Raw genomic sequence first — 13,896 nt, forward strand, 5'->3', positions numbered from 1 at the left:
CAGTATTTAGTTGGAGCTCTAGAAACCCTGGTGGCATAGTGGTTGAGTGCTATAGCTGCTAACCAAAAGGTTAGCAGTTCGAATCCACCAGACATTCCTTAGAAGCTCCATGGGGCAGTTCTACTCTGTCCCATAGAGTCACTATGAGTCGGAATAGACGGCAATTTTTTTTTTTTAAGTTGGAGCTCTGGTGGCGCAGTGGTTAAGAGCTCAGCTGCTAACCAAAAGGTTGGTGGTTCGAATCCACCAGCCACTCCTTGGAAACCCTATGGGGCAGTTCTCTGACTTATAGGGTGCTATTTTTTTTATAAGTCATCTTATAGCAGCTGACGGCAGCGGGTTTAGTGTAGGCACTAATGCAGTCTAAATATCAGCCCTGCTTTTGAGACCAGAAGCTTTATCGTGGCCTTGGGATTTTCCATGGAACACACAATTTTTCCCCAGTATTATTAATAATTCTTATTGCTTTATACGTGTTTTTCGATAGTTTTATGCAAAATACAAAACACTATATAAGGTAGAGTGAACCTCCCTTCCCCAGCCATCCCTGCCCCAGGGCCCATGGTGAATGCTTTTCTCGTACATCCTTTCCCCCAGACCACCTGGCGTCTGTAGTTTTGATTGGCCTTTTGATTGGAGATGCCTTCAGAGTCCTTCTCCTCTCCTCCTCCTAAATCATCTATACCTTTTTAAAGCTCCGGTTTATGGAAAAACAGGGTCACACGCTGAGGCTGGTAATACGTTCCAAGTTTATAGATGAGAAACTGAAGCACAGGTGTTTATGAAAGTCACCCAGAGTCACACACCAGAACCCAACCCATGTTTGTTTATGGCCACTCCTGAAGGGTGCAGAAATAATAATGAGGGCCAGACAGCTTATTTATGTTATGAGCATTTTATGTGATGTTATAGTGTGGAGCCATTGGTTTTGTGTAGGATTTGTCCGTTGTCCAAGTTTACCCAGGCATTATAGAAGCCCTCTGGGTGCAAAGAGTGAAGTGTGCTCACAGAATGAGAAGGTAAATGCTCACCATGTTTTCACTGTGTGCCTGGCAGCCGTGTGTTCACTGTGTGCTCAGCGACGGGCGGGGGCCCTGTCTTTTATATTTCAGAGCGAATCACTCAGGTGAGGACCGACATCTACGTCACCAGCTTTGGCCCCGTGTCTGACACAGAAATGGTAGGTCCCTGGGCTGGCCCCATACCCTAATTTTAAGTAAACATGAGCGGCTTCGCAAAGGACCTCTTCCACTCACCATAACCAGTGCCTCCCTTTGCATTAGGAATATACCATAGATGTGTTTTTCCGACAAAGCTGGAAAGATGAAAGACTTCAGTTCAAAGGGCCAATGCAGCGTCTCCCTCTCAACAACCTTCTCGCCAGCAAAATCTGGACCCCAGACACATTCTTCCACAATGGGAAGAAGTCCATTGCGCACAACATGACAACGCCCAACAAGTTGCTGCGGCTGGAGGACGATGGCACGCTGCTCTACACCATGCGGTAATGACAAGGGGGAGGGGCTCTGTGTGTCCTGGTGTGTCCCAGTGGCCTGAGCCCAAGGCCTCACAGGGAAGTAGCCTCAAATCCATCCCTACCAGCAGCAAGGACCTGGCAGCCTGAACCAGGCTTAATTGGGTTTGAGGATTCCATCAGGCGGAGGGGCACGGAAGGTGTCGTACTTATGGACGGCAGTACACTTTTTACCTTTTGACTTGCCTTTGCTAATGTAGGTTGTTTCCCTGGGCTACTAGAAGTACATAGTTTTTGTTATTTATATTTGCTTGGTTCAAGATCAAGAGCTTCTTTGGATGCTATTAGCACAGCTAATAGGGAAATTCCATTTTTCAAATTTATCTAAGGAAAACCCTTTTTGTTGCAGTTGTGCAACCTTTTGAATTTTAAAAGCCCATTTCTCGTATGCTTTGATAACATCCCAATGGTTGAGGTTAAATTTCAGTATTTTTACTTAATCACTCTGAATTATTCATTGCTTCTGAGTAAATCAATAAATTGACCAGTGAGAATATCTCCTCTCTAGCTTTTCAGTTCTGTGGTGGGCCTATGGAGACTTCAGAAAAGATTAAAAAAACAAGCCAAAGACACTAAAGCCAAATATATATGCATGCATTTATGTAAATTATGTGTTATTGGAATTTGCCCCTTCAAAATTCTATAAAATAATTACTCTAAAAATAAAGTTTAGATTGAAAAGAAGTAACCCTAGTGGAAAATAATATTGATGCTGCCATCTTTGAAGACTATGTTTCCTAATGTACATTTGAGGACCACTTTGGCAAGTGTCCCAGACATGTGATACAAGATTGGACTCCTCTTATAATAGCCTGGTGAGCAACACTGAGGAGCAGTCCTCTGACATCTTGGCATTGGATCCCTGGATTGATAATGTGCTCTGCCCATAGATGGAGACATGAATGAGGAGCACCACATTCCCTGGGCAGTGCCCTCCTATTGTGGAGACATATGTATGTTCAAGGGCTAAGAATAGTGGAAGAGTTGAAAGGAAGCCCTCTAATCATTGTTGCTGTCAGTTGCTGTTGAGTGGATTCCGAATCATGGCAACCCATGTGTGCAGAATAGAACTGCACTCTAAACGGTTTTCAAGATTGTGATATTTTGGAAGCAGATTGCCAGGTCTGTCTTGCAAGGTGCCTCTGGATAGGTTTGACTGCCAACCCTTTGGTTAGTAGTCGAGCACTTAACCGTTTGCACCTCCAAAAGGCAGCCAGAGACATGAATCAAATGCAATGTACTTAGCTGTGTGGGCAGAGAGAAGGTATGCAGACAGGGCTCTTGGCCATGGGTTGCATCAGGGAACCACACGGGGTTGGCAGGAATAACATAATTCAATTATTGTGAGGAAGCCCAGTGGGCCTGCCATGTGACTACATTCTGTTCATAGAATAAAAGTACCTTCAGTCCCCATCACTTTATTATTCTTGAATCACACATGGTTCCTATCCCTAGTTAGGTCCAAAGTCTAAAAATATATCATAAAACATATAGCTTCACTTTTAGAGGACAGTGGGGGTGCTAACTATCTCCTGGTGCATTTGTGCTTAAATGGGGTTGAGTGTGGCCCATTGTTTTAGAATGAGGAGAGGCGAGACAGGAACCTCTCACTGAGGATCTGTGCACCAGGCACCTTCACCAGCAGCCCTGCTAGCTTGCTGCCACTGTCACCATTAAGGGATAAAGGAATTGAGGCACAGAGGCATCAGGGAATCAGCCTGGGTCACACAGCTAGGAAGAGGAGCAATAGGAATTTGAGCTTGGGTCTGAGCACTTCCCATGTTTAATCCACCACAGTTGCAAGTGTGAGGGATGCAGCACTACCAGATATCTAATGGCCTTGGCATTATACTTGTCAAAGTGCCAGGCCCAGGAGGAAGCTGGTGGGAACCAGAGCAAGTTGTCTGTAGTAATCAGCGGTTGTTTATGCCAAGAGAGTCTGCTAATGAGCACAGCATTGACAGTGAGCCTTTTTCAGTCCTATACAGCATTTGAAAGGTGGAAATAGTCCCACTTGAAAGTGTTAGGAATTAAAATGTGATAACTTTTTACTTATTAGCAAAGATGGTGAAATGATAATGCTAATTACTAGTGAAAATAGTAATTACAAGGTGAGTGGCCTACTCTCTCACCCATCATTGAGTGCTTCAGGGTCTTGTAACACTGGTGACACACTTTGACCCAGTAATTCCCGTGCAGAATGTGTCTTAAGGAAATGATTAGGACTGTAGACTAAGCTTTATGCAGAGATGTCCATTAAGATATCACTTATGATAGCAAACGTGAGAAGGAATATAAAATAAAAAATTAGGTAGAATATTCAAATAGAACTACTGTATATTAAAAGTTTTTTTCCTTTTTTTTTTTGCTCTAGATTTAATGTTAATTAGGTCGACTTTTTAAAGATGAAACACAAAATATAGAACAAACTTGGATTCATGTAATATGCTTTTAACCTAAGACCTGGAAATGTTTGAAAAAATATAGCTCTGAAATTTACTACATTGAGATTATTATTGTACATAATAGATAGATTTATTTATGTTTGTTCTCCACCATGCTCCAGAAATAATTTAAAGTAGTACTCAAAGATACACAGAATTGAGCAAGATGGAATTCTTTGATTAGGTGACTCAAAAGAGGCCAAGGGAAACCAAGCCACTGGTGACATTTGGTTCCAAAATATCTGCCACATAGTTGTAGGCCCTTGCCTGGGGCAAGTCTATGTTTTCAGTTCTGATTAACCTTCTACTAGCCAGTCAGTCTTCCCTTTACAGAGTCTGAAGGCAAAAGTCCACCAACTGCTCAGGAGAAGCCCAACTCTTCCTGATTCCAAAGAGAAAAGCAAACATATTTGTTGTGGAGGCATACGTATGTTGAAGGGCTAAGAATAGTGGAAGGGTTGAAAAGAAGCCCTCTAATCATTGTTGCTGTCAGTTGCTGTTGAGTGGATTCTGAATCATGGCAACCCCATGTTCCTTTGGGTGCTCCAGGGGAGGACACTTCATGAAGTACCGAGTAGTTTCCTTGATGGTGATCTTTGGTAAACAGAGTGAGTGGTGCATTTTAGAGCTGTCCCTAGAGCTGCACTCCAGACATTAGGAAGATGGCCAGTTACCTCAAAGGGAAACTGAGCTGAGCGGTCCCAGGTCCTTTCTTTACTCAAGAGATACAAGTACTGAGTCCAGAGACTGGACCTGATGACCATCAGTTGTGTTCTTCACAGAACCTGTAGCCAGCACTGAGTAGTGTGGGGTGATCCCACTCCCTGACATGCACTTCAAGTGGTGACAGATAGCCTCCTCTAGGCAGCCCCGTTTCCCAGGGACCAAGCCATTCTTACCATGTATTTCCTTTAAGAGAAAGTGAGCTGGGAAATAATACCTACAAACCCTCTGAAAGTACAAACTCTGTGAGGAGGCAGGGTGAGAACCACCCCAGGGATATGCCCTGTGATTGTACACCTGGCTGAAAAGGAAGTCTCCTCCAAGCCTCCCATATGGGATACTAAAACAGGCAAGGAAGAACTTATTAGAAATCAGGGCTTCCCTGTACATTCCTGCCTCTCTGAGAAAACTGCTTGCATCCAAGCTTCCCTTGATCATAGATTTCTTGTCTGTGTAATAGAAAGATCCGTGCAAACATTTCAGAATGTTGACAGTTTTACTCTTTGGGGTGCTAGAATCCACTGAACTTAATAAAAAAAACACTAGACAAACAGTGCATTGCACAGACACTCTATACTGTGTCTATTTTGCAAGATATCTATTCTCTTACATTGTTTTTACTTTGAAAAGGGCATATTTTTATTTATACTCCTTTTAGATTTTCATTATTAGTGCAAAACACTACTTTGAATTGACGAAATATCATGTAGCGAAAAGAGCATGGATTTGAAGACTGGGAAAACTTAAATTTAAGTCCTGACTCTCTAATTTAGTAGTCATGAGTCCTTGCTCGTTTTACTTTGACCTTGTAGAGCTACAGTGTTTTTCTTCCAATGCAGTGTCACTGGGGGGTCTGAGTTAGTAATGCACATGTTCCTTGGATGACCACTGGGAGGAAGTGTTGTCACATTTTTCATAGTGTCATAACTGGCAGCACCCACAGAGTATAATAAGTGATTTATTGAAAGGAAAGGATAGATAGATTTTATACACACACACACACACACACACTAGATATGGGTGCCTTTGTATGTGTGTGTACTTATGTATGTATACACACATATACATACGTACCAGTGTCTAGTTAAAAACTTCTTTCATGACACTGCCAGTTATATTGACTAAATCTTGCAATTTTTGGTGGAACATTTCTTTTATAATAACAAAAATAAAATTTAATAAAAAATTTGAAAAACAAGGAAAATCACAAAGCGTAGAATATAGTTTTGACAAGACCAAGACCAAAGAAAATCAGTATTTGTATTTTGATGTGTGTCATGTACAGGGTCACTATGAGTTAGAATCAACTCAAAGACAAGAAGTTTGATTTGGTTTCTGTCATGTATGTATGTATGCATGTGTGTTGATACCCATATATATATCTGTATGTATGAGTTCTGTGTGTGTGCCAGCTGTGTGTATGTGTACAAATGCTCTCATATAGATTTTGAGCACTCTCTTCTCTGAAAAATGTTTTGTAAGTAACTTTTTAACTTAAAATATATCGAAAATATTGACATTGAGGCAGGGCCAAGATGGCAGAGTAGTCAGATGCTTCCGGTGATCCCTTTTACAACTAACCCCCCTGCCCAGAAAACAAATGAAACGATTATATATATGACAAGCTAGGAGCCCTGAGCATCAGAGGCAAAGTTAGAAAACAGACCGAGTGGCAGGGGAGGGAGAGGTGGTTCAGAAGTGACAAGGAGTTGCTCGACCTGATGCAGCAGGAGCTGGCACCCCTCAGGCAATATCCCCTGGGGTGACCGCAGTGGGGCTGGTGGTAGCATTCGGGATGCAGTTTCTGCAGGGAGAAATAGCAAGCCATACAGTCTACTCACATCTCCGGAACCAGTGAAGAGTGGCTCTCTTGGCGAAAACTAAGTACTTGATTTTATCTTACTGTGCCCCCATCCCCACGCTGGCTTCAGTGGCTGTTGATTTCCCTGGGCCTGAGATAGGTTCTGCTGCACGCCTGGAGCCATTCTCCTGGCCTTGGAGAAGGGATAAATTAATAACTGAGGGGAAAGATAATCTGCCAGCTCCACTAAGCTGGGGAGCTCAGGACAGAAGTGGCTCCTGTCCAGGCCCAAATGGTCCATGGACTTTGAATACCTTTTACCCCTTCATGTACCTGTGTGGGCCTATTTCAGGAGAATTGGCCCTTGTTGGCAGACTGCAACTGTTTCAGCTGTGCGGTGGAGAGGTGGGAGTTTGATGTTTGACATCTCATTGCCTATTAAACAGGGCCCTCACATACCCACATCAGGGGCCTAAGGATTGGTGGCTGCAGCCACGTCACCTAGCCACCTGTGACAAGGGTCCAAGGATAAGTGGTACTGCCCAGCCCTTAAAACCAAAAGCATCGGGTGCCCATGATCCATCTGGAGAACCCACTCTCTGCACTCTAGGGAACAGGGATGTGCTTTTATCACAGACACTCAAGGGATGGTTGTCAGCCCCCTGCCTTGTTCAGAGTGTGACCCCCTGCTGCAACCACATACCTGTGCCTACACCAATATCCCTGCCCCACTAAGACTGTAAGACAGAGCCTGTACCACACACTTGATGACCAATTACCTGGACACCTGAGCTGAATCCATTCAAGAAAAGTGAATGAGCTCCTAAGCTCATATACCTGGAAACAGCTCTAGCCATCTGGTGACAAGATGTTAGGGCATCAAAGGCAAAAATAATCAAGCTGGCTCACTCAAGCAGCCTATTTGTGCATATCAAAACAAAACAAGAAGCTAGGATACAGTAAGCAAACATAAAATAAACTAATAAATAACTTATAGATGGCTAGGAGACAACACTCAATATCAAATCACATAAAGAAACAGACCATAATTGCTTCAACAAGCTCTGAAAACAAAGAATCAAGGATTCTTCTGGATGAAGACGTCTTCCTGGAATTACCAGATGTAGAATACAAAGAATACAAAAGATTAATATACAGAACTCTTCAAGACATCCGAAAGGAGATAAGGCAAAATGCAGAACAAGCATAGGAATACACAGATAAAGCAGTTGAAGAAATAAAAAAGGTTATTCAATAACATAATAAAAAATTTAATAAGCTGCAAGAATCCATAGAGAGACAGCAATCAGAAATTCAGGAGATTAACAATAAAATTACAGAAGTAGACAACTTAATAGAAAGTCAAAGAGGCAGAATTGAGCAAGTGGAAGGCAGAATTGGTGAGCTTGAAGATAAGCACTTGGCATCAATATATTTGAAGAAAAATCAGGTAAAAGAATTAAAAAAAAAAAATGAAGAAACCCTAAGAATCATGTGGGACTCCATCAAGAGAAATAACCTACGAGTGATTGGAGTACCAGAACACGGAGGGATGACAGAAAATACAGAAAGAATTGTTGAAGATTTGTTGGCAGAAAACTTCCCTGATATCGTGAAAGATGAGAAAATATCTATCCAAGATGGTGATTGAACTCCACGTAAGGTAGATCTAAAAAGAAAGTCACCAAGACATATTATAATCAAACTTGCCAAAACCAAAGATAAAGAGAATTTTAAGAGGGGCTAGGGATAAACAAAAAGTCACCTACAAAGGAGTGTCAATAAGAATAAGCTTGGACTACTCAGAAGAAACCATGCAAGCAAGAAGGCAATGGGGTGACTTATATAAAGCATTGAATGAAAAAAGTTCCCAGCCAAGAATCATATATCCAGCAAAACGGTCTCTCAAGTATGAAGGCAAAGTTAGGACATTTCCAGATAAACAGAAGTTTAGGGAATTTGTGAAAAACAAATCAAAACCACAAGAAATACTAAAGGGAGTTCTCTGGTTAGAAAATCAACAGTATCAGATATCAATCCAAGACAAGAACACAGGACAGAGCAACCAGATGTCAACCCAGATAGGGAACTCACAAAAATAAATCAAAATAATAAAACGTTTAAAACAGGGAAACAGTGATGTCATTATGTAAAAGATAACAACATTAAAACAATAAAGAGGGACTAAAAAATGTAGTCATAGATCTTTTCATATGGAGAAGAAGTCAAGGCGATATAAAAAAATGGAAGTTAGGTTTAAACTTAGAAAAATAGGGGTAAATATTAAGGCACCCAGAAAGGAGACTAACAATCCTACTCATCAAAATAAAATACAAGAAAAAATAAAGACCAAGCAAAAACAAAATAAAAAACAATGAATAAGAGGAAAAGACGCTATATGAACCACTCAGCTGGAAAAATTAAGTGGGAAAAAGAAACTGTCAACAACACACAAAAAAAGACATCAAAATGACAGCACTAAACTCATAACCTATCCGTAATTATGCTGCATGTAAATGGACTAAATGCACCAATAAAGACACAGAGAGTGGCAGAATGGATTAAAAAACTCGATCCGCCTATACGCTGCCTACAAGAGACACACCTTGGACTTAAAGACAGAAACAAACTAAAACTCAAAGGATGGAAAAAAATATTTCAAGCAAACAACAATTAAAAAAGAGCAGGAGTGGCAATATTAATTTCTGACAAAATAGACTTTAAAGTTAAATCTACCACAAAGGATAAGGAAGGACACTGTATAATGACTAAAGGGACAATATACCAGGAGGATATAACCACATTAAATATTTATTTACCCAATTACAGGGCTTCAAGATACATAAAACAAACTCTAACAGCACTGAAAAGTGAGATAGACAGCTCGACAGTAATAGTAGGAGACTTCAACACACCGCTTTTGGTGAAGGACAGAACATCCAGAAAGAAGCTCAATAAAGACATGGAAGATCTAAATGCCACAATCAACCAACTTGACCTCGTAGGCATATACAGAAAACTCCACCCAACAGCAGCCCAGTATAATTTGTTTTCCAGCACACATGGAACATTCTCTAGAATAGACCACATATCAGGTTATAAAGTAAGCCTTAACGGAATCCAAAATATTGAAATATTACAAAGCATTTTTTCTGACCATAAGGCCATAAAAGTAGAAATCAACAGAAAAGCAGGGAAAAGAAATCAAACACTTGGAAACTGAACAATACCCTGTTCAAAAACGACTGGGTTACAGAAGACGTTAAGGATGGAATAAAGAAATTCATAGAATCCGATGAGAATGAAAACACTTCTTATGAGAACCTTTGGGACACAGAGAAAGCAGTGCTTAGAGGTCAGTTTATATCAATAAATGCACACATCCAGAAAGAAGAAAGGGCCAAAATCAAAGAATTATCCCTACAACTTGAACAAATAGAAAGAGAGCAACAAAAGGAACCCTCAGCCACCAAAAGAGAACAAATAATAAAAATCAGAGCAGAATTAAATGAACTAGGGAACAGGAACAGAATTGGAAGAATTAACATGACCAATTAACATGACCAAAAGCTGGCTCTTTGAAAAAATTAACAAAATTGATAAAGCATTGGCCAAATTGACAGAAGAAAAACAGGAGAGGAAGGAAATAACCCGAATAAGAAATGAGACGGCCGATATCACAACAGACCCAACTGAAATTAAAAGAAACAGATTACTACAAAAAATTGTACTCTAACAAATTTGAAAACCTAGAAGAAATGAATGAATTTATAGAAACACACTAACCTAATTAAACTACCACACACAGAGGTAGAACAACTAAATAAACCCATAACAAAAGAAAACATTGAGAAGGTAATAAAAAAAACTCCCAACCAAAAAAAGTCGCGGCCCAGACGGCTTCACTGCAGAGCTCTACCAAACTTTAAGAGAAGAGTTAACACCACTACTAAAGGTATTTCAGAGCTTAGAAAAGGATGGAATACTCTCAAACTCATTCTGTAAAGCCAGCATATACTTGATACCAAAACCAGGTAAAGACACCACAAAAAAAAAAAAAAAAAAAAGAAAGAAAATTGCAGACCTATATCCCCATGAACTTAGATGAAAAAATCCTGAACAAAATTCTAGCCAATAGAATTCAACAACATAGCAAAAAAAATAATTCACCATGTCCAAGCGAGATTCATACCAAGTATGCAGGGATGGTTCAACATTAGAAAAACAATCAATGTAATCCATCATATAAATGAGACAAAAGATAAGAACCACATGATCTTATGAATTGATGCAGAAAAGGCATTTGACAAAGTTTAACACCCATTCCTGGTAAAAACTCTCGGCAAAATAGGAATAGAAGGAAAATTCCTCAACATAATAAAGGCCATTTATACAAAGCCAACAGCCAACATCATCCTAAATGGAGAAAGTCTGAAAGCATTCCCCTTGAGAACAGGAACCAGACAAGTATGCCCTTTATCACCACTCTTATTCAACATTGTGCTGGAGGTCCTAGCCAGAGCAATTAGGCTATATAAAGAAATAAAGGGCACCCAGATTCGTAAGGAAGAAGTAAAAGTATCTCTGTTTGCAGATGACATGATCTTATACACAGAAAACCCTAAAGAATCCTCAACAAAACTACTAAAACTTATAAAAGTGTTCAGCAGAGTACTGGGATAGAAGATAAACATACAAAAGTCAGTTGGATTCCTCTACACCAACAAAGTGGACATCAAAGAGGAAATCACCAAATCAATACCATTTACAGTAGCCCCCCAGAAGATAAAATACTTAGGTATAAATCTAACCAGAGATGTAAAAGACCTGTAGAAAGAAAACTACAAGAAACTACTGCAAGAATCCAAAAAAGACCTACATAAGTGGAAAAACATACCTTGCTCATGGATAGGAAGACTCAACATTGTAAAAATGTCTATATTACCCAAAGCAATCTATGTATACAATGCATTTCTGATCCAGATTTCAACATTTTGTAATGAGATGGAGAAACAAATCACCAACTTTATATGGAAGGGAAAAAGGCCCCGGATAGGTAAAGCATCACTGAAAAAGAGAAAAAGAAATACAAAGTGGGAGTCCTCACACTACCTGATTTTAGAACCTGTTATACTGCCACAGTTGGGAAACCCTGGTGGCGTAGTGGTTAAGTGCTACCTACGGCTGCTAACCAAAGGGTCGGCAGTTCAAATCCGCCAGGCGCTCCTTGGAAACTCTATGGGGCAGTTCTACCCTGTCCTATAGGGTCGCTGGGTTTGTTGGTTTTTGGTATACCGCCACAGTAGTCAGAATAGCCTGGTACTAGTACAACAACAGACACATAGACCAGTTGAGAATCCAGACATAAACTGTGGCGGTATAACAATACTGCCACAGTTGGGAAACCCTGGTGGTGTAGTGGTTAAGTGCTACCTACAGCTGCTAACCAAAGGGTCAGCAGTTCGAATCCGCCAGGCGCTCCTTGGAAACTCTATGGGGCAGTTCTACCCTGTCCTATAGGGTCGCTGGGTTTGTTGGTTTTTGGTATACCGCCACAGTAGTCAGAATAGCCTGGTACTAGTACAACAACAGACACATAGACCAGTTGAGAATCCAGACATAAACTGTGGCAGTATAACAGGTTCTAAAATCAGGTAGTGTGAGGACTCCCGCTTTGTATTTCTTTTTCTCTTTTTCAGTGATGCTTTACCTATCCGGGGCCTTTTTCCCTTCCATATAAAGTTGGTGATTTGTTTCTCCATCTCATTACAAAATATTGTTGAAATCTGGATCAGAATTGCATTGTATATATAGATTGCTTTGGGTAATATAGACATAAATCCATCCACGTATGAGCATCTGGTATTTGACAAAGGCCCAAAGTCAGTTAAATGGGGAAAAGACAGTCTCTTTAACAAATGGTGCTGGCATAACTGCGTAAGAATGAAACAAGACTTATACCTCACACCATGCATGAAAACTAACTCAAAATTGATCAAAGATACATGGACACCCATGTTCATTGCAGCACTGTTTACAATAGTGAAAAGATGGAAACAACCAAGGTGCCCATCAACGGATGAATGGTTAAATTATGCTATATTCACACAATGGGCTACTACGCATTGATAAAGAACAAAGATCCATGAAACCTTTCATAACATGGAGGTATCTGGAAGGCGTTACGCTGAGTGAAAGTAGTCAGGTGCAAAAGGACAAAAATCATATGAGACCACTATTACAAGAAGTCAAGAAATAGTTTAAACAGAGAAGAAAATATTCTTTGATGGTTATGAGAGTGGGGAGGGAGGGAGGGAGAGAGGTAATCACTGATTAAGATACCAGGCAAGAACTACTTTAGGTGAAGGGAAAGACAACACACAATACAAGTGAGGTCAGCACAACTGGACTAAACCAAAAGCAAAGAAGTTTCCTGCATAAACTTAATGCTTCGAAGGCCAGCGTAGCAGGGGCGGGGGTTTGGGGACCATGGTTTCAGGGGACATCTAAGTCAATTGGCATAATAAAATCTATTAAGAAAACATTCTGCATCCCACTTTGGAGAATGGCTCTGGGGTCTTAAACACTAGCAAATGGCCATCTAAGATGCATCAATTGGTCTCAACCCACCTGGAGCAAAGGAGAATGAAGAACATCAAAGACACAAGGTAATTACGAGCTCAGGAGACAGAAAGGGCCACAAAAATCAGATACTGCGTCGGCTTGAGACCAGAAGAGCTAGATGGTGCCTGGCTGTAACTGATGACTGCCCTGACAGGGAACACAACAGAGAACCCCTGAGGGAGCAGGAGAGCAGTGGGATGCAGACCTCAAATTCTGGTAAAAAGACCAGACTAAATGGTCTGACTGAGAATAGAAGGACCCCGGAGTTCATGGTCCCCAGACCTTCTGTTAGCCCAATACTGGAATCATTCCCAAAGCCAACTCTTCAAACAGGGATTGGATTGGAGTATAAGACAGCGCATGATACTGGTGAAGAGTGTGCTTCTTGGCTTCTAAGTAGACACATGAGACTATGTGGGCAGCTCCTGTCTGGAGGGGAGATGAGAAGGCAGAGGGAGACAGAAACTGGCTGAGTGGACACAGGGAATACAGGGTGGAGAAAAGGAGTGTGCTGTCTCATTAGGGGGAGAGTAACTAAGAGTATATAGCAAGGTGTATATAAATTTTTGTATGAGAGACTGACTTAATTTGTAAACTTTTACTTAAAGCAAAGCAAAAAAAAAAAAATTGACGTATCCTATGCCGTTAAATATCCATTCGAAATCTCATAATTTGTCACATTCCCTCATGTGAATATCCTGACTTTATATAGTTCCTTGCAGTATAAATCCATGTTGTTAGTTTTTTTGTGTGTGTGTCTGTTGTAAACA

At 40.7% G+C, this 13,896-nt stretch overlaps 1 protein-coding gene across 3 annotated transcripts in view; it reads left to right on the forward strand.

Annotated features, from left to right (window-relative positions):
* Positions 1-13,896, forward strand: part of GABRA5 (gamma-aminobutyric acid type A receptor subunit alpha5) — a 152,869-nt gene that overhangs the window by 38,722 nt on the left and 100,251 nt on the right. For all 3 annotated transcript variants that reach the window (XM_049905846.1, XM_049905845.1, XM_049905847.1), the window contains exons 4-5: positions 1,113-1,180; positions 1,284-1,504. In XM_049905846.1, the coding sequence (XP_049761803.1) occupies positions 1,113-1,180; positions 1,284-1,504 (289 nt within the window). The remainder of the gene's footprint in view (positions 1-1,112; positions 1,181-1,283; positions 1,505-13,896) is intronic.

This window comes from Elephas maximus, chromosome 13, assembly GCF_024166365.1.
Source record: "Elephas maximus indicus isolate mEleMax1 chromosome 13, mEleMax1 primary haplotype, whole genome shotgun sequence".
NCBI classification, from domain to species: Eukaryota; Metazoa; Chordata; class Mammalia; order Proboscidea; family Elephantidae; genus Elephas; species Elephas maximus.